At 44.3% G+C, this 27,400-nt stretch overlaps 2 protein-coding genes across 27 annotated transcripts in view; one reads left to right on the plus strand and one right to left on the minus strand.

Moving 5' to 3' along the window:
• The first annotated feature begins 224 nt into the window (after nt 1–224).
• TOMM6 (translocase of outer mitochondrial membrane 6) lies at nt 225–2,562 on the plus strand. 2 transcript variants are annotated; one of them, XM_016955466.4, is made up of 3 exons: nt 225–488; nt 1,898–2,002; nt 2,234–2,562. In XM_016955466.4, the coding sequence occupies exons 1-2, from the start codon at nt 361–363 to the stop codon at nt 1,992–1,994; spliced, it is 225 nt and encodes a 74-aa protein (XP_016810955.1). In that variant the 5' UTR covers nt 225–360; the 3' UTR covers nt 1,995–2,002; nt 2,234–2,562.
• Nucleotide 2,563: 1 nt separating this feature from the next.
• USP49 (ubiquitin specific peptidase 49) overlaps nt 2,564–27,400 on the minus strand; it is a 103,999-nt gene continuing 79,162 nt past the window's right edge. For 4 of the 25 annotated variants that reach the window (XM_054685810.2, XM_063813029.1, XM_063813030.1 and 1 more), the window contains 6 exons: nt 18,247–19,630; nt 16,422–16,626; nt 12,490–12,598; nt 11,400–11,605; nt 9,201–9,398; nt 5,861–8,831 (listed from right to left, as the gene is read on the minus strand). In XM_054685810.2, the coding sequence (XP_054541785.1) occupies nt 9,208–9,398; nt 11,400–11,605; nt 12,490–12,598; nt 16,422–16,626; nt 18,247–19,602 (2,067 nt within the window). In that variant the 5' untranslated portion in view covers nt 19,603–19,630 and the 3' untranslated portion in view covers nt 5,861–8,831; nt 9,201–9,207. Of the gene's footprint in view, nt 9,399–10,328; nt 11,606–12,489; nt 12,599–16,421; nt 16,627–18,246; nt 19,631–27,400 lie in introns of those variants that run through there. The other 21 variants (XR_010158010.1, XR_010158008.1, XR_008548495.2 and 18 more) reach the window with 13 other exon arrangements.

The raw sequence follows: 27,400 nt of genomic DNA on the forward strand, positions 1-27,400 counted from the left end.
CCCAAAGCTACGCTTTCCCTGCTGAGATAGCCCCTACCCCCACCTCCACAGGCTGAGACAGCCCCGTCCCCACCACCCTCCTCCCAAGCCAATTAAATGATCACAGCACGCGTGACGGTTACCGGCTGGAGAGCCGGAGGTGGGACCGGGAGCAGGGGACCGTAGAACCGGGCCACGCTCCTCCCCTCCTAGAGTTCGTGGACGCGCAGCAGAGGGCCGTCCCTCTTCCGGATGTCGGACTAAGCGAACAGCGCCCCCTCTGCCGGCCGGTAGCAGCCGGAAGTGCCAGACCGGAGGTGCGTCATTCACCGGCGACGCCGATACGGTTCCTCCACCGAGGCCCATGCGAAGCTTTCCACTATGGCTTCCAGCACTGTCCCGGTGAGCGCTGCTGGCTCGGCTAATGAAACTCCCGAAATACCGGACAACGTGGGAGATTGGCTTCGGGGCGTCTACCGCTTTGCCACTGATAGGAATGACTTCCGGAGGTAACCGAGCCCGAGGAACTTGGTCCTTTTCTGGCCCTTACATCCGTATTTCCCCTTTCTTGCGAGGCTGGCGCCTCAGGGTTTTTTGTTTTTGTTTTTTAACATTACCAGCATTGTGGCGTCTTCGTAGCTCTGGCTGTGCCTCACTGAGATCCCTGGCCAGGAGAGTTCCCGTGTGGCAAAAGCGATCTTTCTGTCATGTGGCTGTATCTGTAATGTCACCCTGATCAAGGGAAGAAGTGCTAGCACGTAAACAGGCTTTTTCGGCCCTGGACTAGTGCTTTAGCTGGGCTTTGCGTTTGATCTTACATTTCTTTTTTCTTTTCTTTTTTTTTTTTTTTGAGACGGAGTCTCACTCTGTTGCCCAGGCTGGAGTGCAGTGGCGCGATCTCGGCTCACTGCAAGCTCCGCCTCCCGGGTTCACGCCATTCTCCTGCCTCAGCCTCCCGAGTAGCTGGGACTACGGGCGCCCGCCACCACGCCCGGCTAATTTTTTGTATTTTTAGTAGAGACGGGGTTTCACCGTGTTATCCAGGATGGTCTCGATCTCCTGACCTCGTGATCCGCCCACCTCGGCCTCCCAAAGTGCTGGGATTACAGGCGTGAGCCACCGCGCCCGGCCTTTTTTTTTTTTTTTTTTTTTTTTTTGAGACGGAGTCTCACTCTGTCGCCCAGGCTGGAGTGCAGAGGCGCGATCTCGGCTCACTGCCCCTTCTGCCTCCCGGGTTCAAGCGATTCTCCTGCCTCAGCCTCCCCAGTAGCTGGGATTACAAGCGCGCGCCACCACGCCCAGCTAATTTTTGTATTTTTAGTAGAGACGGGGTTTCACCATCTTGGGCAGGCTGGTCTCAAACTCCTGACTTCTCGATCCACCCGCCTCTGCCTCCCAAAGTGCTGGGATTACAGGCGTGAGCCACCGCGCCCGGCCACATTTATTTCTTTTTGAGACAGCCTCGCTCTGTCGCCCAGGCTGGAGTGTAGTGGCGGACCTCAGCTCACTGCAGCCTCCGCCTCCCGGGTTCAAGCGATTTTCCTGCCTCAGCCTCCCCAGTAGCTGGGATTACAGGCGCGCACCACCACGCCCAGCTAATTTTTGTATTTTTAGTAGAGACGGGGTTTCACCATGTTGGCCAGGCTGGTCTCGAGCTCCTGACTTCGTGATCCGCCTGCCTTGGCCTTCCAAAGTGCTGGGATTACAGGCGTGAACCACCGCGCCCAGCCTGACCTTACATTTATTAGGCACAAAAATGAACTCCAAATTCCCACGTGGGTCTTGAGCAACCTGCCGTCACAACCACGTATCAACGCCTCGGGAAGGTGGTGATGGAAGCCTTTCCCCCCAGTACATTTCGTTAACTGTACAACTGACTCAGTGACCACAGGGTTAATAAAACACATTGTTTTTCCAGGAACTTGATACTAAATTTGGGACTCTTTGCTGCGGGAGTTTGGCTGGCCAGGAACTTGAGTGACATTGACCTCATGGCACCTCAGCCAGGGGTGTAGCCAAGTAGGTAAGCACGGAACCACACCCATGCGTGTCTTAGGAGACCTAGAGACTGGGTGAAGCAATGTTTTCTGTCAAGTATTCATGAAATGTACAAAAGAATGTGATGTAAAACCCTTAACTATTCCTAGTTAAATGTGTTTTCAGATGTTGCAAGGGATTTAAGTATCTCTTACCAGTTTCCCTCCCATACTTTTACAGTTCTAATGCCACCTGTCGTCTTATCATCTGATTGCAGACAAATGGAATCCTGTGCTGAACCCGAATCTTCCAAAAAAACAGCCTACAATCTGTGACCACCACAAGATGTGCCCTGATGGCAGCTGAAGTTTGATTCAGATGGGCACTTTTCTTCCCCTTCCCTGCCTAGTTTCCTTTTGTTCCCTGAGTCCACGCAGAATTCCATTCTCTGGTCAGCAGACAGGCTTAAGCTAAAGTATTGCCTCTATTCTGTAAAGTTCTGTACATAGTTCCCAAGCTTCTGCAGGGGGTGATCTTTGCTCTTGTCCTGAGAAATAACAGTGCTGTTTTAACAAACATTTGAAATAAATACCGCACACAAAGGCAGTCATTTTATTCTTTTAATAAGAAACTTTTGCTTACAAAAACAAGGTGTAAAAAGATTTACAAAAATCATAAAAACATGATTTATATTTCACACTTGAGAGACAAAAACAAGCCCCAAACATGGATTTTAATGGAGGTGGTTTGCTTCATTTTAAAAGGAAAAAAAAAAAAAAAAAGGAAGCTGTAACCATACATTGATGTTAACATAGCATGAAGTTTATTCTTGAAGAATTTACATTGTTGAGCAATATTAGGGGAAGAAGCCATTTGGTGTTGCATAGCATTTTAGTGCACCAGATGGGTTTTCCAGACACCAGGGAGGCATCGTTGCTGGAATAGTGAGGTTTGGTGGCAGAAAGAGGGCAGTGATGTGTAGGGGAAGGCAAAGTGAAGTAAGCCTGGGCAGTGGTCACTAAAGTGACACTGCTGAGGCAGCTGCTTCCTTCAGAAGGAAATGTTTTGTGACCCTAAAATTCATGGTAGTGCTACTGTCCAGGGTTTGGGGGCTCTTTGGAAATGGAGTATGTACGGAACTGGCATGTATAGACTTATATAGCCATAGGAAGAGGTGGATAGAAACAGGACCACCATGGCAATATTTTTTTCTGGTCAGTTTACTAGGCATTAAAAAAAATACTGCTTTTATGTGCCAAGTCTCTTATAGAACTAGTATGGGATTAAAGGACGTTAATTGGAAAGGAGGGTCAGTATATATGGACCACAGTGGCCTGTTAAGAATGACAGATGTCTCTAGCAGTTTGTTCACTACTAAAGATAAACAGGACAAAATAGTCTTTCCTGACCTTGCTGGCATAAATATTAAGAAAATTGTTTGAGAATTAGATTTTTTTAGTATGTATATAAAAACAGCACCATTCTTTGTATAAATCAGATAGATCTTATCTGATAGATGAAGCTAAGACCCTTTGAGTCTACACTGGGTTGACTCTGAGAGGTTTATATCTTATTGGGTATTAAGATAAAGAAGGGTCACATGAGAGCAAAGCTTAGCTTTGAAGCCATCACCTCCCAAATGGTGACCAAGGAGGAAACTTTTAAGCCATAGTATAGATGCTAACCCCCATTTAGACCTGCATCAGATCACTTGCTAAGACAAGAAATACCAGCACCTCCTGTTCTTTATAGGAATGAAACTTAGATCCTTAAAGGCTGCTACCTGATATACTCATGACTGGACAGTTTTATTTGATAAAAACTTCCAAAATTGAAAATCAAAATCCAGCAAGAATTAAGACATGGCAGCTTCCAAAAGCATAATTCAAATTTCATTCAAAATTTACTGTTTTGGCTTCAAGTAAGTGTTTACTGTTGGTTGGGTTTTAAAGCCATAATTATGGTTGAGTAAGGATTCATTTATTTATTTATTAAATTTTTATACATTTTTGAAAAGATTTCAAATCTATGTTTCCCAGGCTGGTCTTGAGCTCCTGGCCTCAAGCAATCCTCCCACCTTGGCCTCCCAAAGTGTTGGGATTACAGGTGCTAGCCACTGCATCCAGCCAATGTTTCATTTAAACTGGCTTAAATCTTCAAAGTGATTAAGAATTTAGTAAATAAAACTACTTAATCTACAACTTTCAAAAATTGATGAGTAATCACTAATTCTGTAAATGAAGGAGTTGGACTTCACTATTGCCAAAGCAACATTTTCCCCAAGGAAAGTCAATTTGATATCCTGTCACACTTTTCAGCCCTGGCTAGTTAACACAGTACTATGAAAATCTTTAGCTAGATTTTAAACGAAATATGCCAGCAGAAGTATGGAATGAGTCCACAAAAATGAGTGCCTGCCACAATGCTATAGTAGCTATGGTGTATTTAGTGCAGAGTGTGGGATGAATAAGTACATAGTAATTAAAGTCATAGTCCTGGCCCAACAGAACAGTTACTAAATGTAAGATATAAACTAAACTCACAGTCATATTTAGAAGGCGCTTTTCAGCTTTAGCGCTGACTTAAAAAGTCTGAACCACCAGGAAGATGCGTACTTAACTGGTTAAAAAATTAAGTGGCCCTGGAAAGTTTTACCCCAAAGATACAACCTCTTCACTTATTTAGTTCAGTAATGAGGCTGAGGGACCCAATTTTCAAGTGTGCATTTGAGTGGGAAACTTTTAAACACCATATGTTGAAGTTTCATGAGCTCAGTGGAAACCTTAAGGTCAGAGTAAAAGAAACTGGCTGTAAACAGCCCTGCAGTGAAGAGACTGGGTCTTTTAGCACCTTCCACATTCACTCAGCGCCATCTCAGTCAGCGCCTGCCAGGGAAAGGGCATGGAGAGCTGGGACGGGTGCCTTCTCTTTTGCACCACTCCCTTTGCATATTACACAGTGCACTGGCTTGCCTTACAATCTAAGGTTCACATACAGGGGGTTTTCTATACTGCTTCCGGACATTTTTTGCAAAAGAACATCAAAACCAATGAAGGTACCACTTCAGGAGGAATCATTTTTGTTTGACTTCTGCTATATGTTGCCCAGCATTAGTCATTGTTTTGATAAAGACTAAAAGGCCTTTTCTCAACATTTGTGCTCTCCCAACCACCTGGGAAAGCAACCCTTCCACTCACAAGAGGTAACCTCAGATAGGGATATAGTATACATTTAAGAAGGGGTAGCCCCCCCAGCCTGATTTAAAAAGGCCCAAGTTAATGTATGGAACATGACAAGGGAAGTGAAAAATAATGGAGTACACAGTCTGCCTTGAAAAGCAGCCATTTGATGAACAGTCACAAATACAAAGAATTTGGACATTGTAACATAATTTCAGAACTTGCTGGTAAGAATAATTTGCATTCACACACAAGAGACATGAAATGCTTTTTAAAAGTCTGTGATACCAGATGTCCTTTAAACACTACACAGACCCATTTGCCACTTGAAATGACAAGAAGAAATCCTTTCCCTTAATCTTTTCAATTCCATGCAAACCGTAATTGAGTACAAGGCACCAAATTTTATGAATTGTATAAAATTAGTTCACAAAGCTTTATCAGTAAGTAGAACAAACTCCATTTCTCCCTCCCAGCCAGCCCACCCTCCTCCCACCCACCACCCGCCATCCCCGACCAAGTTTTCATTCTGCACTACTGTCGACCTCTCCAGGGCTTATGCTGGGGCATGCCCCACTGTCAGCCAATCCACCTCATTGGTTCTTCCCTTGTACTTGGATGAAGCTGTAAGCACAGCCAGAGTAGCAAATTCATACAATCATTGACTCTAGAAGCCTTGCCATTAAAAACAAAAATAAACTCTGCTATTGAGTCCATAGGACACATTAACACTTCTACAGTTTCCAATTTTATTCATGACATTTTAAGAGACATCTGGAAATTCTTTTTTTTTTGTTTTTGTTTTTTTTTTTTTTTTTGAGACAGAGTCTCGCTCTGTCGCCAGGCTGGAGTGCAGTGGCACGATCTCGGCTCACTGCCCCTTCTGCCTCCTGGGTTCAAGCGATTCTCCTGCCTCAGCCTCCCAAGTAGCTGGGACTACAGGCACGTGCCACCATGCCCAGCTAATTTTTGTATTTTTAGTAGAGACGGAGTTTCACCATGTTGGCCAGGATGATCTCAATCTCTTGACCTTGTGATCCGCCCTCCTCAGCCTCCCAAAGTGCTGGGATTACAGGCATGAGCCACCGCGCCCAGCCTGGAAATTCTTTACAGTGTAGCACTGCCCCCCAACCCTGCCCCATAACTCCGAGACTGAGGGGCTGGATCAAAGCTGGCAAGAGCTCTGTCCACCATTTAATAAGAGCTTCAGTTCTGCCAAGGGCATTCCTAACTATTTTTATACTAGCATGGATGTTCGTCTCAGAGGCAACCACAGATATGAGGGTCAGGCTAGATTGAGGTAAAAAAAAAAATCCTTTTTGAGGGCCTAGGTGCACTCATCTTGGCTGGCTACAGCAGCAAGTAAACATGCCAGCCAACTAACTACAAAGGGTTCCTGGAATGAGACTCTTAACTACTTGCCCTGGGAGAGAAGCAGGCCCATTAAGGTTCGGTTAGGAGACCTTGGGTTTGATTTGGCAGCATCTAGTCAGTTTTTACCTGGTTCTTATTTTCTTCTCTTTAGAATGATTCAATTTCAGATGCAACTGAGACATTCATCTATACCCAGTACGTAAATAAATTAAAGGCAAAGGGACATTTCCCTCACAATAGCCATTGGCTTATGCAGCAGGGAACTCTTCTTTAATAAAAATCTCCTTAAATACTAACGTCCTAAGTGTCTAGTGCTGCCGCCTCTGGGTACCTGAGGTGTCTGTAACTGCAGTGGGCACCTTTCACAAATGTGTAGCTCAGTGGAAACTCTGATGTTAGTTTCTTTTATTACGTTGATATATGCGTGCTCAGCTAAGTTAAGCACTTATTTCACAAGTCCTTAATCTGCTTAATAAATCCTTATAATATTTGGTATAAAACTATTTTTAAAAATTAAATTGGAAGATCTTTGAATTTTCCATTAAATGTTTATTAATAATTATCCCCACTGGACAGCCTGAGGGGTAAAGTAGATGCTCTATTAGTTCTTCTCTATCTTGTAAGTTCTCTTTTTCTAGAATAATAAATATAGGATTCAATGAAAGATGAGGCACGATTCATAGTTTCCTTTCCTTTTTACTCTCCTAGTTTTTTTTGAGTTAATGGGCTTTTCTATTGCCACAAAAAGTCATTACTAATCATGCCGACTTAAAAACGTGGATCTTGAGAGTACAGCTTCACATCAGAGCCTCTGGCAGCATGGACAGCGGTGACACTTTAAAACAGTGTCCAGGAGAGGGTGAGCCCAGGCAAAGCTTATACAAAGAAGCCTGCAGTAGACAATATAAACCAAACAGCATAAAAAATGCCATACGCTATCGCTTCCAAATAAAAGCTAAATATTACAGAAACCTCACAGTGTTGGAAAAAGCAAGTTTAATTTAAAATATAGTCACTCCTTCCCTCTCAGGGTGAGCCATTTTTTGTCTGAATTTCCTCCATGTCTCAGTGCTGCCTGGCAGGGCCTATGGGAGAGTTCATCTCAAAAGAGGTCAACAGCAAATGCTACAGATCTGTGTGGGAAATGTGGCTCATCAACATTGCTAAAGCTATAACCCTCATTCTTTAGCCTGGCTTTCCCCACTTCCCACTCCTCCCCGAACGCCCTTCCACATCTACTCCCTTCAAGTGACAACTGTACTTCTACCTGAATTCAAACATTAATATGATATACTCAGTCAAAAGATGAGCATTCATAGTGACAGGTTGAGTGAGGCTCACTGCAGTGACCACAGCAACAAAAGTTAGGGTTTGCATTCACTTTCACCAGCAAATCTAAGTGAAGAACTAAGAATGAAGTGGTGCCTGATGGGGACAAGGGTTTTTATCTGGGCAATTTCATTCTGTTTAGAAACTGACCCAATTTAAAAAGGAAGATGTATTTTACTAGCACTGGGGGAAAGGACGGGGCACTCTTGTTTTTTTCTCTGATGGACTGAGTATGGGGGGTAAAGCAACAGTAGGGATTATCAGATTTGGGAGGAAACAGGTCAAGGCCATTGGTAATCAACTCTTCAGATATGTACGAGGTGGACTCCTAAGCAGTTAACATACCCTAGAGAACCAAAAGCTCCCAAACCCTGTGAACATGAATGTTCTAGCTCTCCAGGAGCAAGAAAGAAGCTGCAGGCTAAGAAGCTGCATGCTGCACTGAAGTGAGAACGGGTGACAGGCATTCAATAAGCCCTGGAGCATCAGCTATCTCTGCCCACCCTCAACGGAGTTCTGAGAAAACCTAAGAATCAATTTAAACCAAACCATGTGCTTGCCCTAGACCTGAACCAGGGATCTGCTACAGAACTGGGATAGCCAGGAGTGTCCTTTGGCTCAGCATGGAACATGTGCTAGTCTATTGCTTCTTTATATGACCTGCCCCTTCTTTAGAATGAAGGGGTATTCATGCCAGTCTCAGAAGTATGGAATGATTAAATGACAGCAGCAAGTAGGGAGGGTATGACATATGAAAACCATCCCACTTTGCATGGGGAAATTTGTTCCATGCATCTCACTCCACTCTTCAGCTGCTATCCCCCAAAAAGGAAGTTTGTTTTAAACCCTTGAAGGTTACTTCCTTTGTGGGAATAAACCCTTTAGACTTCATCTCCCATCTTGGAGCCAATCCCATCCAGCAAACTGCTAGCCCAGGGCCCCTCCTCACGTGCTCTGTCCAGGGCTGCTCACATCCGGAGGGTTCTTCTGGTGCTGCAAGGAGGTCCTGATTAGCAGGGGAATCACATCATGGAGAGAAAACATGGCTGCTCTCCTGTGTGGATATGATTGATTTACCCCCCCGCCCCGCTTTCCTCCACCCAGATCCCTCTATATTCAGAAGCAACTGATGAAAGGATCTTCATAGAAGTTACTTCTTTTGTTTTTAGGAAAGGAGGGAACTCCCAAACTCATTCAAAAGAAAGAGACTACAAAATTTATGACAGGACACGAATCACCTGGCACCTTCTACTCTAGACCCAGCAAGGCAAACCTAGTAATCTGTTCCTGCAGTAGCCTTATTTCCTATAAGAGGAAAGATGTATGGACACCAATACACAAAAGCCAGTCTTTGATACATGCCTCCCATTCAGGAAAATGTCTGTGGTCTGCCTTCATCATTGTTGCTGGACTGCACCTGAGCTTGGAGATGGGTTTCTGAGATTCTTGCATTGCCCTGCACTGTTCTTTGAGTGTAAAAAAGGATGTAGGCCTGGGTTTTGCACACTTCCTCGACACTGCATACATTCAGCTTTGAGTCATTGCAGTGGACCCAAAAACCTAGGAAACCAAAGGAGAAAAAGAGAGAAAATGACTACCCAATTCATATTTCCAGTCAGCAGGCAAAATCAGGAGATGAAGAAAGGGACAGAGAAGTTCTGAATAGAGCCAACCCTCGATTATTGGTGGGGAAGGGACAGGTAAATGAAACTGACAGACTTTTGTGTATCCACTGGCTTTAACCCCACCAAGCCCCACGGTACTGCTTATCGACTGACTGCAATTTTTTTTTTTTTTTTTTTTTTTGAGACAGAGTCTCGCTCTGTCACCCAGGCTGGAGTGCAGTGGTGGGTTCTCGGCTCACTGCAAGCTCCACCTCCCGGGTTCACGCCATTCTCCTGCCATTCTCCTGCCTCAGCCTCTCGAGTAGCTGGGACTACAGGTGCCCACCACCACGCCCGGCTAATTTTTTGTATTTTTAGTAGAGACGGGGCTTCACCATGTTAGCCAGGATGGTCTCGATCTCCTGACCTCGTGATCCGCCCGCCTCGGCCTCCCAGAGTGCTGGGATTACAGGCGTGAGCCACCGCACCCAGCCGACTGACTGCAATTTTTATCTTTGTTTTCTTCAGGCTTTTTCATTGTCCACTAGGGCCTTCTAGAAAGAGCTGCGATACTGCAGGCTAAGCAATGGGGAGATGAGGAGGAAGAGGAGGAGGAGAGGAGAAATGGAAATAGAGGGGAGTGATGAAGGAAAATTTAGAAGGAACAAAAAAGTATTTATTCACAAGCTCTGGCTGCCCCAAGGGCTGTGCAGTTCAAGAAGAGTGAACAGCTGAAAACACATCTGCAGCCCATCAGTCAGTGCAGTAGCTGGAAGACTCCACTCTGGAGGATGAGGACCTAAAGCTCCTTTGGAGGGGCCCTTGCATCCCCACACTTCCCATGGCAGGGGAAGTAGTAAGAACATAGTAAGTGCTCAGTAAATGTTCTCGGCTTTATTATAAGCTGCGGCTAGTGAGATTCATACAATATCTCCTTGAGATTACACAGGTTCTACTGTTTCTGCATAACCAAGAAGGAAACTGGGGTGTGCAGAAGTAGCATTACCACAAAACAGTAATATTATCAATAACCAATACTTCTGATAATACTACAATATCCTCCAACACTGACTGAATAAGCACTATGTGCTAGGCAACTGCTCTTTTTATTTATTTATTTGAGTCAGGATCTCACTCTGTTGCCCAGGCTAGAATGCAGTGGTGAAATCATAGCTCATTGCAACTTCAAACTCCTGGGCTCGAGCAATTCTCCCACCTCAGCCTCCCAAGTAGCTAGGATCACCGGTGCACACCATTACACCTGGATAATTTTTAAATTTTTTGTAGAGATGCAGTCTCGCTATGTTGCCCAGGCTAGTCTTGAACCCTCGGCCTCAAGCAATCCTCCCGCCTCTGCCTCCCAAAGCGTTGGAATTACAGGTGTGAGCCATTGCACAGGGCCTAGGTCCTGTTCTAAGCACTTTTACATGTCAGTTCCTTTTAATTCTTAAAACAACCATATGTTGTTACTTAGTGATATACCCAAAATTTGAATCCAACTTTCATAATTCTTTTTATTTTTTTTGAGATAAGAGTCTTGCTCTGTCACCCAGGCTGAAGTGCAGTGGCATAATCTTGGCTCACTGCAACCTCTGCCTCCCAGGTTCAAGCGATTCTCCTGCCTCAGCCTCTTGAGTACCTGGGATTACCAGTGCCCGCCACCACGCCCGGCTAATTTTTGTACTATTTTAGTAGAGACGGGGTTTAACCATGTTGGCCAGGCTGGTCTCGAACTCCTGACCTCAGGTGATCCACCCACCGCGGCCTCCCAAAGCGCTAGGATTACAGGTGTGAGCCACGGCACCCAACCCAATTTTCACAATTCTTTCCACTGGATTTTGATGTATGTAATTTCCCTCTAGGTAATCCATGGGATGGAAATAAAAGGAAAACAATAAAATGTGGACAAATCAACCCCTTTCCGTGTCCCCCACCCCACAGAGTAAAGCGCACGCACCTCCCTCTGTGTTGTAGCAATAGGCTGTGTAGTGTCCTGAGCCAAACCCTTTCCCGTGATGCATGACCACTGCGGAGAGATCATAGGCAAAGGTCTCTTTGTCAAGAGAGGAGAGCATGTCCCTGCAGCAGTAAGGTTCCATGGTTAATACCTGGTCAAAGACGACATGGACCCCAATCTTCTCTCGATGATTACGGCCAGACCACCTAGAACATGGATATAAGCTTGTTACTAGTAAAAACTGGCATATATAATCGTAGGTAGAGGTAGGTATTAATAAAACAGGAAACTGAGAAAATTTAACCTTCTGGTTTTGGTTTTCCCATCAATAAAATGGTGGTAATCAATGTTCACACTTATTTATTTATTTATTTATTTTCAGACAGGGTCTCACTCTGTTGTCCAGGCTGCAGTGCAGTGGTGTGATTGATAAAGGCTCACTGCAGCTTCAACCTTCCCGAGCTCAGGTGATCGCCCCACCTCAGCCTCCCGAGTAGGTGGGACTATAGGTGCACACCACCATGCCTGGCTAATTTTTGCATTTTTTGTAGAGACAGGGTTTTAACCATGTTGCCGAGGCTGGTCTCAAACTCCTGAGCTCAAGCAATCTGCCTACCTTGGCCTCCCAAAGTTCTAGGGTTACAGTCATGAGCCACTGCGCCTGGCCCATTTATTTGCTGTTAATGTTCCATGAAGTACTCTAAACCTAGAGATCCCTAAACAAGCAATTCAAGCAACAGTCTTTTTGTAGTTTCCTGCCTGTGCTTCTTTTGCAGATTATTTTATACTTCATCCTGAAGATGAATCTACATAAGTCCAAGCCAGGCTAGAAAATCTTTAAGCACAGACACCCAGTGCAGGCTGGATAATTAATTACACAGGAGCATGAGAGCAAAAGCCCAGTCCTGCTGGGCTCCCACATCAATTTGCCTTAGTGGATGTGAACAGTTTAATCTCCATGGAAAACACGAGGTCTCAAGTGAACAGGCTTCCCCTCCCAACACCATAGAAGACATTTGCCCTCACCAAAGCCTTTGGAGCAGCTATTCCCACAGCTCTCACCCAGCTGGGACTCCCACAGCAAGCTCACCTGAATCTTTTAAGGTGCAGCCGGAGAACCTGAGGTAGTCTGTAGATCATTAACTGCTTTCTAGCTTCACTCAGAACAAGGGGTTTGGGATTGGATTTTCGTCGTTTGCCTATGTGGTTTGGGAAGGTATAAGACATAGGTTGTGAGGAGTTTTTTCTAGCTATGGCAGAGACAGTGACTTGCCATTCAATATGCATTCTCCATATTTCTCAGTATCTGAACCTCAATTTTTTGGGGGGCGCAATGTGACACTCTTTATGACTGCATTTCCCAGCTTCACATGCCTGCATGGTGTGGCCATGGAAGTTCTGGCTAAGATGAAAGGAATGACTGTGTGGGACTCTGCTTAGACAGGGCTGACTCAGTTGTAAGGTGCATCCCTTTGGCCTTCCCACTATCTGAAACCGCTGGAATTCCTCCTGGACCAAAAGGTAAACTTTGAAGACAGAAGTCTTGCAATAGGATAGTAAAACAGAAAACAGAAATAGCTTGGGTCACTGATGACCATGCAGCCACCATGCTGGCCCTGAATGTCCTTCAGACTTGTTTTATGTAACAGAACAATAAAATCTCTCATTTTAAGTCATTGTTATTTGGGTCGACTGTTACAAGCAACTCAAATCTTTCCAATTTTTGCCATCAGCAACTTTGCGTATAATGGAATATAATGGAACGTGCAGCAGCAAGCACATAGAGTAGAAGCATATGTTAAGGTTCCATGTCTTCACAATGGCTTATAACTTCAATTATGATACCCCACAATATGATTTTAAAAAGCTTTTTGTTTGCACTAGGTAAGCCTAATTCTACTTCCGGCTCACAACTAGTTGTGTGCTAATGGATAAGTTATTCAAAACTCTGAACCTCAGTTTCCTCACCAGTAAAATAGGAAATAATGCATATCTTTCAGGCTTAGAAAAAAAAGGATAAGATTACTAAATGATAGAGTATTTAAACACATTTTTTTCTTTAGCATGATTTGCTTATGGCATATTCAAACATTTAGAAAATAAACTTTTATATTTTTATGCTGTGCGTAGTTTTTGAAACATATTTCCTAGATAAAAGCACACTGCTGGACATGCAAGGACAAAGCTGACAGGTAGGCTAAATTCATCTACTCCAAAGCAGAACCAGTGATCAGTCTCTAATTTCGTTTCTAACTGTGGGGGAAATGCATTTCTCGAAGTCCTGGCTTCAAGCAGTCCTCCCACCTTGGCCTCCCAAAGTGTTGGGATTATGGGTGTGAGCCCACTGTGCCCAGCCTTGAGGAAATGCATTTCTAAATTTCAGCAAATAAATAATGGAAATAGAGTTCTCTTAGTTTCTATCAGAAGCCTTTCCTGTAACCATTTACTGATGACTGTTTTGTTATATTAAATTGGTAAATGGATGAGAGTAGAAAATTAGTGGTCTACTGCAGTCCCTGCTAATTGTCTTGGGCTGTTGATATCATGGGCTCAGTGTTTGAAGAGCAACTGGGCATCTGATTCCAAGTCCTGTCTGTACTACTCATGAAAGGTAGCAAATCACAGCCAGATGATGTATCACAGAGCTTTCTGTGACAATAGGATGTGGAGGTGTAACTTCTCATAATAGACTGCATCAGAATGAGTGTGCCATAGGAGAAGCTTTTACCAGGGTGTAGTCGTCACAATACGTGGGGGCATGAACAGAAATGGAATTCACAGAGGGGCTTGGCCTTATTTTATATTCCTATTCACCATTTTTTTGAAAATTACTGCAGCTCTGGCTAGGAATCCTGGCAGTGACTGCCACCTTCAGCAGAGGGAGTATGTGAGCTAAGATGAAGACAATATAGAGTCAGGCTTTGTTTCCCTAAAATGAAATTCACAAAGAAAAAGAAATTACTGATTCAACTGAGATTGATCAGTTCTGTCTCCATTTCATTAAGCTGGCCAGGAAGACAGGTGGAAGACTGACAGTTTTGAAACTTCACAGGCAACAGATCAATGCATCTCATCCCCTCACCATAGGTTTCCTTCTCTGCCATTATTTGTACTTGCCTAGAGAAATCCTGATAAATTGGCATATCTGACAACTAAAGAACAATCCTTTCTTGTAAAGATAAACAAAAGTTATTTCTTGCCTAATCTATCATATCCAAAAATGATGGAGTTAAAGCTGTTAATATTCTTTTGTTCCTTACAAGTAAAAGGTTTCAGGAATCACTGTTTTCTTTTTTTTTAAATATTACTCTAATGAAACAATTTGATTCACCTGACTCTGTATCTCAAAATGGAACAGGATAGGTGAGTCTATAGTTAACCAGGTATAAAATTTCAAATTTTGTTTTGAAATGGCAAAATGATATCGAGCATAACTTTGTGGTTTTTGTTTTTGTTTTTATTTTCCCTAAAAGAGGTCTTGCTATGCCACCAGGCTGGTCTCAAACTCCTGGCTTCAGGCAATCCTCCTGCCTTGGCCTCCCAAAGTGTTGGGATTACAGGTATGAGCCACTACACCTGGCCTCAAGCCTGACTTTTGATTTTTGTTCTGATTCTTCAAAGAGCGGAACAGGTTTCCCACAATTTATTTTATTTTATTTTATTTTTTTATTTTTATTTTTATTTATTTTTTTTTTTGAGACAGCATCTCGCTCTGTCACCCAGGCTGGAGTGCAGTGGCGCCCACCTTGGGGTCTCCCAAAGTCCTGGGATTACAGGCATGAGCCACTGCACCTGGCCTAAGATTTTTTTTTTCTTCAAAACTGGTAATCTAAACTATTATGTGACTGAAAATTGATTTCTAGGTCTCTGCACAGTCCATTAACTTTATACTTTTAGTTTCCAAATCTATATATGCCACAAACCCCAAACATAAGCATCCACATATTTGTTCTGCATTTCCTCTGTCCATACTGGATTAGCAGAAGCATTAAGTGTTAGTGTGGCAAGATGGAAGGGCCCTGATAACATGCCTCTGTAACCATATGTAAGAGTTCCATTTTAAAATTACAGACAACACAGAAATACTTCCGTATGACCCTCTCTGAAATGTGAACTTTTCAGGCATGTGAACAATAAAAACAAAATGCAGAAAATATTTCATGAAGCTGCCACTGAGCAATGCACCTTAAGACTTGCTTTCTTGGTTCCACTGTACCAATCTTTAGCATCACTTTTGACAGACATTAAGTCTACCAGTTCAGTACAAAAGCTTGCTTTTCTGATATCGCACCCTTCAGAAAGGCTATACCATCTGGGTTTAGATTAAGTAAGAACTGTCAGACTCTACATTCATGAATTTAAGCAGCAGCCCCACAGCACTAAGAAGTTAAGTACTAACATTCTCAGAGTCCCCATTTCAGGAGCCACAACTTTAAAATCCCTTCCAAGATGACAACTAATGTCAATCAGGAGGTCAATCAACTCCTAGGTCTTTGTTTCATTTTTTGTTGTTGTTGTTGTTGTTGTTGTTGTTGTTTGAAACGGAGTCTCGCTCTGTTGCCCAGGCTGGAGTGCAATGGCGCGATCTTGGCTCACTGCACCCTCCGCTTCCTGGGTTCAACCGATTCTCCTGCCTCAGCCTCCCGAGTAGCTGGGATTACAGGCACCTGCCACTATGCCCAGCTAATTTTTGTATTTTTAGTAGAGACAGGGTTTCACCATGTTGGTCAGGCTGGTCTCAAACTCCTGACCTCAAGTGATCTGTCCGCCTTGGCCTCCCAAAGTGCTGGGATTACAGGCGTGAGCCACCACGCCCAGCCTTGTTTTGTTTTTTAATACATAATTAAAACAAGTCCATGTTTTTTGTTTTTAGAAAAATGGGAGAAAAAGATCTTTAAAAGATGCTTTAGAACCATTCAATATCATTAGTGTTACTTTTGACTAAAGAGGACAAAGCAGCACCTTAAACTGATATTCCAATTATTCTTCCCCACTACGCCCCCTCCTCCACACAGCACTCACTGTTACACTGGTCACAAGCGTAGATTCTCCCTTCCAGGGCCTCTGTCTCTGTGAATTTGGCCAGCATCTCAGTGAGCAAGCACTCTGTTTGATTCAAAGGGACAAACCCCTTTTCTATGCAGTGATAGCGTTCAGGGAATTCCAGGGATAGGTCCCAAAAGGGCTCAATGGTATTGGATTTGTAATTGCATGATATACATGTGACCTAGAATGAAAAGATTGATTTACAGATTATATAACTTCCATGCTTCCTGTGTACAGTTTTACTTGCTTCATAAGACACACTTTATCAAAACTAAGTGTATAATTTTCAAAAAATAGTAATATTAAAATAATAAACATAACTTTAAAAGAATTAGAGTATATTATTTCTGATGTACATTTCTAACTATGGGATGCTAGCTGGAATTTAAAAACCATACTGCATAGAGACTATACTAACCCCCCTTTTCACCTCTCCCAAAATATGCTCTACCATTCAATAGTACAGTAGTACAGACTGCAAGTTATCATGCAGTCACTCAAGGGATCAGTCTGACAGAGATTTGCAGGTCCCTGCCTGCTTCCCTCACCCTGGCATTCCTCCTCTTGACTTCAGACCTTCCATGGGGCCCAGCATGCCTCTCTTTTTGCCTTTGTTACTTGCAGAAGCCCTACACTGAACCCCTCTGTCTGCAGAGCCTCAAAGTGCTGTGATTAGACCTCCGTTCCCACTATAACCTTCCCAGGTGCACCTTTCTTCCTAAGGGGAGGGGAGACAGAAGAAGTGCTGATAAATACTCCCCCTTTTACATGCTCAAAAACAAAAGCCTAATTAAACTTTCCCTTTCCATCCCATTCATCATTCTTTCAAAGCCCTAAAAACCAAGACACAAACATAGTGTAGAGGTTTTACCTGAAACTCTTAAGTTGCTCACCAACCCACCCCCCACCATGTTTTTTTGTTTGTTTTTTGGTTTTTTTTGAGACAGAGTCTCCATCTGTCACCCAGGCTGTAGTGCAATGGCACAATCTCGGCTCACCGCAACCTCCGCCTCCTGGGCTTAAGCAATTCTCCTGCCTCAGCCTCCCAAGTAGCTGGGATTACAGGCATGCGCCACCACGCCCGGCTAATTTTGTATTTTTAGTAGAGACAGGGTTTCACCATGTTGGCCAGGCTGGTCTCTAACTCCTGACCTCAGGTGATCCACCCACCTTGGCCTCGTGAAGTGCTGGGATTACAGGCATGAGCCACCGTGCCCGGCACACCTGCCTTTTTTTAACTATAGAAATACTCTTTCTGCATATTCTCGCAAGGCCCTGTCTAAGCATCTTTGCTTAGGTTACATGGCTAAAGATGCAGGAAATAAAAGGTAATGGGGAACAGGAAGGAGGCTTGCACTGGCCTTTAGCATGCTCCCAGCTACCTTCCTTCCCTGTATGTAAAGAAGGGAGATTGCTCTTTCAAACTATTATGGAACCAGGGTTACAAGCAAACTCTGTTCCCTCAAATTGATCAAAGGATGGCACACCAACAATGGGTACTTAATTATAACAATGAGAATATTATATTACCCCTATCTTCAATAACAATTAAAGATATTCACTGAAAATTAAGCGATGTGGCAAGTTAAACTAAAAATCTGGCCGGAAAGACACTAGGCAAGTTTCCCCAAAAGGCCATCATAATGTACAGCAGAATGAAAGGTACAATGGCCACCCTCCAAATTGCATAATCACAGCAAATGTGGGCTACTCTTATTAGCCCAATAACCCGGGGAAGGCACTCACAGGAAGCCCAAGCTAACATACAAGCCTCTCATTGTCATGGTAGGCACACACATACCTGACTGAGCAGCTGCCCATGAAATATGGTATTCACCACCTTTAAGACCTGTTTGGTGAGCTTCCTCTGGGAGAAGGGGATGAGGATCCGGCGTGTGGTGCCCTCAGACTCGAGTTCCTGCTGCACCTTGTGCAGCAGCTCGCAGAGAAATTCCTGCGCGTCCTGTTGGTCGTATCCGCGGAAGGCAGGAATCAGGCTCCACACTGAGTGGAGCATGGCGAAGGGCGACACTAGGGCCCACTTCCCGGACCACATGACTCGGAAGAGGGTGTGCAGTTCACGGCAGAGGGAAATGTGCTTTGAACTCGGCTCCTTGTTCTGGATGAGCTCCAGACTCCGACTAATGGAGGCCCTGCCGTTCCAGCAGAAGCCCTCCCGCTCGCATGCCTCGGCCCTGTCATTTCTCAAGGACAGCTCCGTGGCCGAGCTGTTGGTTGGCTTGCCAGAAAGCTGAGTCTTCCCGTTGGTGGCTTTGGGAAACAGATGTTCCGTTTTAGAAGGGTCAAGGTTGAGGAAACATTCTCGGAACTTCTGGAGGTGGCTGAGCACCTGGAGGATGGAGTTCATGTAGCAGGTGTTGCCCAGGTTGCGCAGGCCCGTGACGCCTGGGGCCATGGCCGGCTGGCGACGCAGCTTGAGTGTGGCGGCGGGCACTCTGCGTGAGGTAGGGAGGGCAGCGGGGCGCGAGGCAGCCGGGCCCGCGTCGCGGGGCGTGTGCAGGAGCAGCCGTGCACTCTTGCGCGGAGGGGTGCTGGCCAGCTCCTCCAGCAGCCGCCGTTTCACCTCGCGCCGCCGCCTCCGCGCCTCCTCCTTCTTGCGCTCCAGGGCCTCCTCCTGCCGCCGCTGCTCCAGCTTCGCCTGGCCCCGGGAGCTCTTCTCGAACCACAGCCGCAGCGTCCTGGCTAGCAGGCGCTGACGCCGGTACCACAGAGCCGTGAGCATCTGCGGCTGTCCCTGAGGAGCGCGCTGCGGCGGGACCACGTCCTCACCCGAAGCCATGGACCGCAGCGTCCGCCCACGTCTCACCGGCGTGTCCTGTTTCTGGCCCCGGACCGCCAGGAGGGAGCTTCTTAGCAGCTTCAGGTCCCCCTCTGGGTTATCATTGAGCACGTAGTCCTTGCACAGGTAACAGAACACGTAGAGATCCCGGACTTCCATGGCTAGCGGGTGTCCCGTCTCCTCAAAGTGTTTCAGGGCGTGGTCCTCAATATAGCGGCCGCAGGCCACGTGGGAGCACTTGAGGCAGGCCCACACGGACTCGGTGGTGGCACACTCTAAGCAGCACCACTTCTGAGGGTTCAGGATGGAGTGGTCCTGGGCGAGCCGTAACCGCCCTACATGTTTGCATCTATCCATGTCTTATAGAAGTCGCCACTTTCTCAACCTGGCACGACAGAGTCCCCAAAAAAGAAAAAGAAAAAGAAAACACTTTTAGAAAAATATTTTCCTTAAAAAAAAAAAAAGTAAAAGGCTTGCAATTGATATTTCAACTCTAGATTCATTCATTTTCAACTCCAAATTGGTTCCTTTGAAAGTTAAAAAAAGGCACATTTGGTATAAAGGCAGAGAGTTACAGGACAGTTAAATTACTTAAAAAGGAAGACTCTTACGGAAGGGTTAGCACAAATTTGAAACTTTATGGTGTTTCACATACCAGTGGGAGAGATGAAGAAACTCAAATAAAAAGTCAATTTTAGGTCGATTGCAATGTTTTTCAAAGCAGAGATAACATGATATAAGATAGAAATAAGAAAAAGAAAGTCCTCACCAGTACAAAGTATCATTTTTATGAGACGTAACTAAGGAACATTGTATATGTGTTTTTTTTGTTTTGAGACGGGGTCACTCTGTCGCCCAGACTGGAGTGTAGTGGCGGGGTATCAGCTCATTGCAACCTCCACCTCCCGGGCTCAAGCGATTCTCCCACCTCAGCCTCCCGAGTATCTGGGATTACTGACGCCATGCCACCACACCCGGCTAATTTTTGTATTTTTAGTAGAGACGGGGTTTCAACATGTTGGCCAGGTTGGTCTCGAACTCCTGACCTCAGGTGATCTGCCCACCTCGGCATTCCAAAGTGCTGGGAATACAGGCATGAGCCACCGTGCACAGCCGTATATGTGTTTTTTAATTTATTTTTTATTTTTTATGTATTTTTTTTTTTTGAGGTCGAGACTCCCTCTGTCACCCAGGATGGAGTGTAGTGGTACAGTCTCAGCTCACTGAAACTTCTGCCTCCCTGGTTCAAGCGATTCTCCTGCCTCAGCCTCCCAGGAAGCTGGGATTACAGGTGTACGCACCACCACACCCGGCTAATTTTTTTGTATTTTTAGTAGAGACGAGATTTAACCATGTTGGCCAGGCTGGTCTCGAACTAATGACCTAAATGATCTGCCCGCCTCGGCCTCCTAAAGTGCTGGGAATACAGGCACGAGCCACTGCGCCCAGCCAACATCCGTCTTTTTGAAAAGAACATCTGCATCTTGCAGTAAGGGTGGGAAAACTTTTACCTTCTTTACTGAAAGGAAAGGTAAGTAAAGAACTGGACAAATCTGACTTAGGACAAGAGGTGAAGTGGCTACTGGTATAATATTTAACCAAACTACCGAAACAAAAGAAAAAAAAGCAGCGAATCTTCCAGCTGATATATATGAAAATGCTTTTTAAAACAGTAGAACATCCTAAGCATGTTTTTTTTTCCCCCCTCCCAATAATGCTTCTTCAATTCAATAATCAGAGAAGCCTTGTGGGCAATTTCTCCAAGGGAAAGAAGCTATACAACTTTTTTTTTTTTTTTTTTTGAGATGGAGTCTCGCTCTGTCACCAGGCTGGAGTACAGTGGCGTGGTCTCAGCTCACTGCAACCTCCACCTCCCGGGTTCAAGCGATTCTCCTGCCTCAGCCTCCCGAGTAGCTGGGACTAAAGGCGTGCGCCACCACGCCCAGCTAATTTTTTTGTATTTTTAGTAGAGACAGGGTTTCACCATGTTGACCAGGATGGTCCCGATCTCTTGACCTCGTGATCCGCCCACCTCAGCCTCCCAAAGTGCTGCGATTATAGGTGTGAGCCAACACGCCAGGCTGCTATACAACTATTTTAAAAGAAAACTTTTATATCTTTGGAACTTTGAAAGGCGTTTTCCCCTCAACACCAGAACTTAAAATTCCTTAGGCTGGGCACCGGGGCTTGCACACTTCGGGAGGCTGAGGTGGAAGGATTGAGGTCAGGAGTTCAAGACCAGCCTAGCCAACATAGACCTGTCTCTATGTATCTATCTATTTACTTATATATTTATATATTCTGAGAGAGGGTCTCTCACTCTGTCACCCAGCCTGGAGTGCGGTGGTGTGATCTTGGCTCACTGCAGCCACCACTTCCTGGGTTCAAGTGATCCTCCCACCTCAGCCTCTAGAGTAGATGAGATCATAGGTGCATGCCACTATGCCCAGCTAATTTTATTTTTTGTAGAGATGGGGGTCTCACTATCTTGCCCAGGCTGGTCTTAAACTTCTGGGCACAGTGATCCTCCTGCCTTGGCCTCCCAAAGTGTTAGGATTATAGGTGTGAGCCACCACACCTGGCCTAGTCTCTTTAAAATCAAAAAAAAAAAAAAAAAAAAAAAAGGCCGGGTGCGGTGGCTCACGCCTGTAATCCCAATACTTTGGGAGGCCGAGGCAGGTGGATCACCTGAGGTCAGGAGCTTGAGACCAGACTGACCAACATGGTGAAACCCCATCTCTACTAAAAAAATAAAAAAATTAGCCAGACATGGTGGCAGGCGCCTGTAATCCCAGCTACTCAGGAGGCTGAGGCAGGCGAATCGCTAGAACCTAGGAGGTGGAGGTTGCAGTGAGCCAAGATCGCGCCATTGCATTCCAGCCTGGAGGACAGAGTGAGACTCCGTCTCAAAAAGAAAATAATAAAATAGGCCGGGTACGGTGGCTCACACCTGTAATCCTAGCACTTTGGGAGTCCGAGGCGGGAGGATCACAAGGTCAGGAGATCGAGACCATCCTGCCTAACGCGGTGAAACCCCAACTCTACTAAAAATACAAAAAATTAGCCAGGCGTGGTGGTGGGCGCCTGTGGTCCCAACCTACTCAGGAGGCTGAGGCAGGAGAATGGCGTGAACCCGGGAGGTGGAACTTGCAGTGAGCCGAGATTGCGCCACTGCACTCCAGCCTGGGTGACAGAGCGAGACTCCATCTCAAAAAATAAATAGATAAATAAAAGTTAAAAAATAAAGAAAATAGGCCAGGCGCGGTGGCTCACGCCTGTAATCCCAGCATTTTGGGAGGCCGAGGCGGGCAGATCACGAGGTCAGAGGATCGAGACCATCCTGGCTAACACGGTGAAACCCTGTCTCTACTAAAAAATACAAAAAATTAGCCGGGCGCGGTGGCGGGTGCCTGTAGTCCCAGCTGCTCCGGAGGCTGAGGGAGGAGAATGGCGCGAACCCGGGAGGTGGAGCTTGCAGTGAGCCGAGATCGCGCCACTGCACTTCAGCCTGGGCGACAGAGCAAGACTCCGTCTCAAAAAATAAATAAATAAAAATAAAAAATAAAGAAAATAATAAAATAGGCCGGGTGCAGTGGCTCACGCCTGTAATCCCAACATTTTGGGAGACCGAGGCAGGCGGATCACCTGAGGTCAGGAGTTCGAGACCAGCCTAGCCAACATGGTGAAACCCCGTCTCTACTAAAAAAAAAAAAACACACACAAAAAATTAGCCAGGTGTGGTGGCAGGCGCCTGTAATCCCAGCTATTCGGGAGGCTGAGGCAGAAGAATTGCTTGAACCTGGAGGTGGAAGTTGCAGTGAGCCGAGATTGTGCCATCGCACTCCAGCCTGGGGGACAAGAGCGAGACTTCGTCTCCAAAAAATAAAAAATAAATAAAAAATAAATAAATAATTCAATTCCCTAAAGATAGTTCCTTTTTTTTTTTTTTTTTTTTTGAGACAGAGCCTCACTCTGTTGCCCAGGCTGGAGTGCACTGGCATGATCTTGGCTCAGTGCAACCTCCATCTCCCAGGTTCAAGCAATCCTCCTGCCTCAGCCTCCCTAGTAGCTGGGATTACAGGCAAGGGCCACCACACCCAGCTAATTTTTGTATTTTTAGTAGATATGGGGTTTCACCATGTTGGCCAGGCTGGTCTTGAACTCCTGACCTCAGGTGATCCTGAGGTCAGGTGACCCACCTCAGCCTCCCAAAGTGCTGGGATTATAGGTGTGAGCCACCGTGCCCGGCCGGTAGTTCCTCTTTCAAGGTGAATTTCTTTCACCTCCATTTATTCTCTACTTTTCATTTCTGTGAGCAAATGCAGTTTCATGATTATGAGGTCAACCCAGAGAAGTTCTAAATCCAATGTACTGTGAGTAGCCCCTTTAATTTTCCAGATGCCGTTTTTGGCCTAGTCCTATTTATGTGTGCCAAAACCCACAAATAAATAAATATACTGCAGGACCAAATTAGAGATTCTTCCCTTTTTTATTGCCTGTTCCAGATGGCAGAGGCATGTCTTTATATAAGAAACCCTCAAATCATACAAAGGGAACCGACCTAGACTACTCTCAATCAAGCCAGATCATGATTTTCTTATTGCTAAGCACCCTTTACATCATTTTTCTGGATGTGTTTGCCCACTTTCTAACAAGATATACAGTAGCCTCCCTTTATACATGGTTTCACTTTCTGAGGTTTCGGTCACCTGTGGTGCAGTACAGTAAGATACTCCAAGAGACCACATTCACATAATTTTTATTACAGTATATTATTGTAATTGTTCTATTGTATTATGTTATTTATTACTGTGCCTCATTTAAAAACTAAACTTTATAGGTATGTATGTACAGGAAAAAAACATAGTATATATAGGGTTCGATACTATCTGTGGTTTCAGGCATCCACTGGGGGTCTTGAAACATATCCCCTAAGGATAAGGGGGGAATACTGTAATCTTCTTCAGAAAGGAGATTATGTATATTTCTGTTTTTACCCCCTTATAATGCCAAGACTTGTGGGTGCTCAACTTTTAGTGGTCAAAAGTATTCTGTCAGAATTACCCTCTCACACAGTCTGGAATAGTATTGAAATAACCATTTTTGTTGATTTTTCTTAGTGCACAGCCAAATCAAAACACACATACATTAAAAGATGGAATAGTAAATAAATGAATTTTCTTCTTGCTACTTAGTACCAACTAAGGGTACAAATTGGGTACACATTGATGCTTACAACTAATTCCTGGGACACAAAAGAAAGTAATGAAGGAATGAAGGGGAGGGAAAAATATCAAGATGCAGACAATTCCTGTTTCTCACTCTCACTAATTCAATATTCTTTGAAAATGTAGTCCCTGAACTACCTACCAACATCTGAATTCCCCAGGCTACTTGTTATATATACAGATTTCCTGGTTACTACTCCACTCCTGATGAATCTGAACCTGGAGAGGCTTCTAAAATCTCAATGATTCTTTTTTTTTTTTCAGACGGAGTTTCGCTCTTGTTGCCCAGGCTAGAGTTCAGTGGTGCAATCTAAGCTCACCACAATCTCCGCCTCCCGAGTTCAAGCGATTCTCCTGCCTCAGCCTCCCAAGTAGCTGGGACTACAGGCGCCCGCCACCACACCCGGCTAATTTTGTATTTTTAGTAGAGACGGGGTTTCTCCATATTGGTCAGGCTGGTCTTGAACTCCCGACCTCAGGTGATCCGCCTACCTCGGCCTCCCAAAGTGCTGGGATTACAGGCATGAGCCACTGCGCCCGGCCAGATGATTTTTTTGCACATTAAAACTTTAGTACAGGCCGGGCGCAGTGGCTCACGCCTGCAATCGCAGCACTTTGGGAGGCCGAGACGGGCGGATCACGAGGTCAGGAGATCGAGACCATCCTGGATAACACGGTGAAACCCCGTCTCTACTAAAAATACAAAAAAATAGCCAGGCGTGGTGGCGGGCGCCTGTAGTCCCAGCTACTTGGGAGGCTGAGGCAGGAGAATGGCATGAACCTGGGAGGCGGAGCTTGCAGTGAGCTGAGATCACACCACTGCACTCCAGTCTCTGGGCAACAGAGCGAGACTCCGTCTCAAAAAAAACTTTAGTACATTAATCCAGTAAATTGTATAGGGATAAAAGACTCTTCATAGAAATCAAAGAAAGAATTTTATTTCTCAAATTCTTCCACTTAGACTAATACTGTCCAACAGAACTTTCTGCAATGATATATTCTCTATATATCAATGAGAGGGATATCAATATTTTCTATCTGTATATATTCTCTATGTATCATCAATCATATATATCATTGATATATTGAGACTATAGAGAATATATACAGATAGAGAATTCATTATTATTACACATTATTATTGATAATATTCTCTATCTGAATATATTACAGTGCTGTCCAGTACTATAGTAACTAGTCACACGTGACTACTGAGCACTTGAAATGTGCTAGTGAGACTAAGGGACTGCACTTTTAATTTTAATTAATTTTAAGTCACATGTGGCTAGTGGTTATGGTATTATATTAAGACAGCATAGACTTCAACACACCAGGACACTATCTTTAGCTTGCTCTGCTTTGCTTTTTGTGTCCTTTCCTTCGAAAGATTCGGTACTAGCTAAATCACATCTGAATAGCCTCCTCTTACAACTCAAAACCTGATGCCTGGCAAATCCCCATTTTAGCCTTGATGTGTCTTCAGGAATTTAATTGCTACCAAGATCTTATCATATGAAATACAGCAGAGCTTCAAATCCTACAAAGAGAGAATTATTTCTGTAAATGAACATAGCAACACCACACCCAGAACACTGATGCCTTGCAAAATCAACTCCTCTGCTAAAAAAAATATGCTGGAACAACCAAAAGCCAAAAGAGAAGAACACTAAAAAACCATTCCACATCCTCTCCATGGAGAGCTGTCAAATGAAAAGGGCACTCTGGAAATTCTTTCTTCTGATTTCATTTTCTGATCTATAAATCTGCTGATCACGCACATCCTCTCCTGCACAGCCCTTTTCCCATTACAAATCTGTCGTGGCGACTCACTAACCTGCCATATGGGCAGAGTAAATCCATTCAGGAAAAACACAGGGCTACTTTGCACCTCACCATACTGATTTAAGCTAGGCAGACCAGCTTCTCTAGAGGAAAAACATGTGTGATCATGAAATGGAAATCTCCTAAGAGTGACACAAAAGATAAAAGTCACTTTAACCAACAAACAAAATAGAGAATAAAGAGAATACCACCTCAGGTATACTCGGGTCAAGAAAGAAGATGTGTTTAACTCACCTCTCACACATACTCTGACCACTTTATTTCAGAATAGGGCCTAGCACCCATTTGGCAAAAAGAGGAATTCTATTTTATATTTTTCTGATGTGTACAGGTTTCCCTTCATATTCTCAAAGGCCATCATTCTAACATTTCCACTTAAAATGTACATCATCCAGTGTGACAGGCACCTAGTACCCAAAACTGATAAACTTACAGTGTAATTGGGAAAGAACATGATGTGTCTGAATACTTCTACATCAGCAAGTTTTAAATAGATCAGCAGCTTTAAATAAATGTCCTGCACACCCTTGGTCGATCTGCATATGAGGAAAGTAAACCTGACAAAATATCAGCTTTTGCCTTTTTAATTACCATAGTAGTTTTATTTTAAAAATCTGAATCAACTGGAGCTAAGAACCATAATCAATATTTAAAAGCATTCTATAAATATCACTAAGTATTAAATTAAAAGATAATTAAATCTTTTCAACATTTATCTTTTGTTCTGATGAAAAACTTCTAGATTTATCATATAATTTTTTAAAAAACTTTCCATATGAGAGATGACAACATTAGGATTCTAAATATTTCAAAAAATCTATAGCTTGAAAATATGATGCCTTTTAATTGGAGTATTTCAATTATTCTCAAATAGCAAATTTCTCAGCAGGTCTTAACTGTATAACTACATCACCAGAAATAAAATTTCTGGGGGTTGAAGGGGAATCAAGAAAAACAAAATAGGGGGAAAAAAAGAGGGTAAATCTACTTTAGAGAGAATTCCATTTCTTCTCGCTCTCTCATCATATTGATTTCTCCTCAGTTGTTAACTAAGGACCGTAGAATAGTCCTGCTTGGTCTTGGTG

Source organism: Pan troglodytes, chromosome 5, assembly GCF_028858775.2.
Source record: "Pan troglodytes isolate AG18354 chromosome 5, NHGRI_mPanTro3-v2.0_pri, whole genome shotgun sequence".
NCBI lineage: Eukaryota > Metazoa > Chordata > Mammalia > Primates > Hominidae > Pan > Pan troglodytes.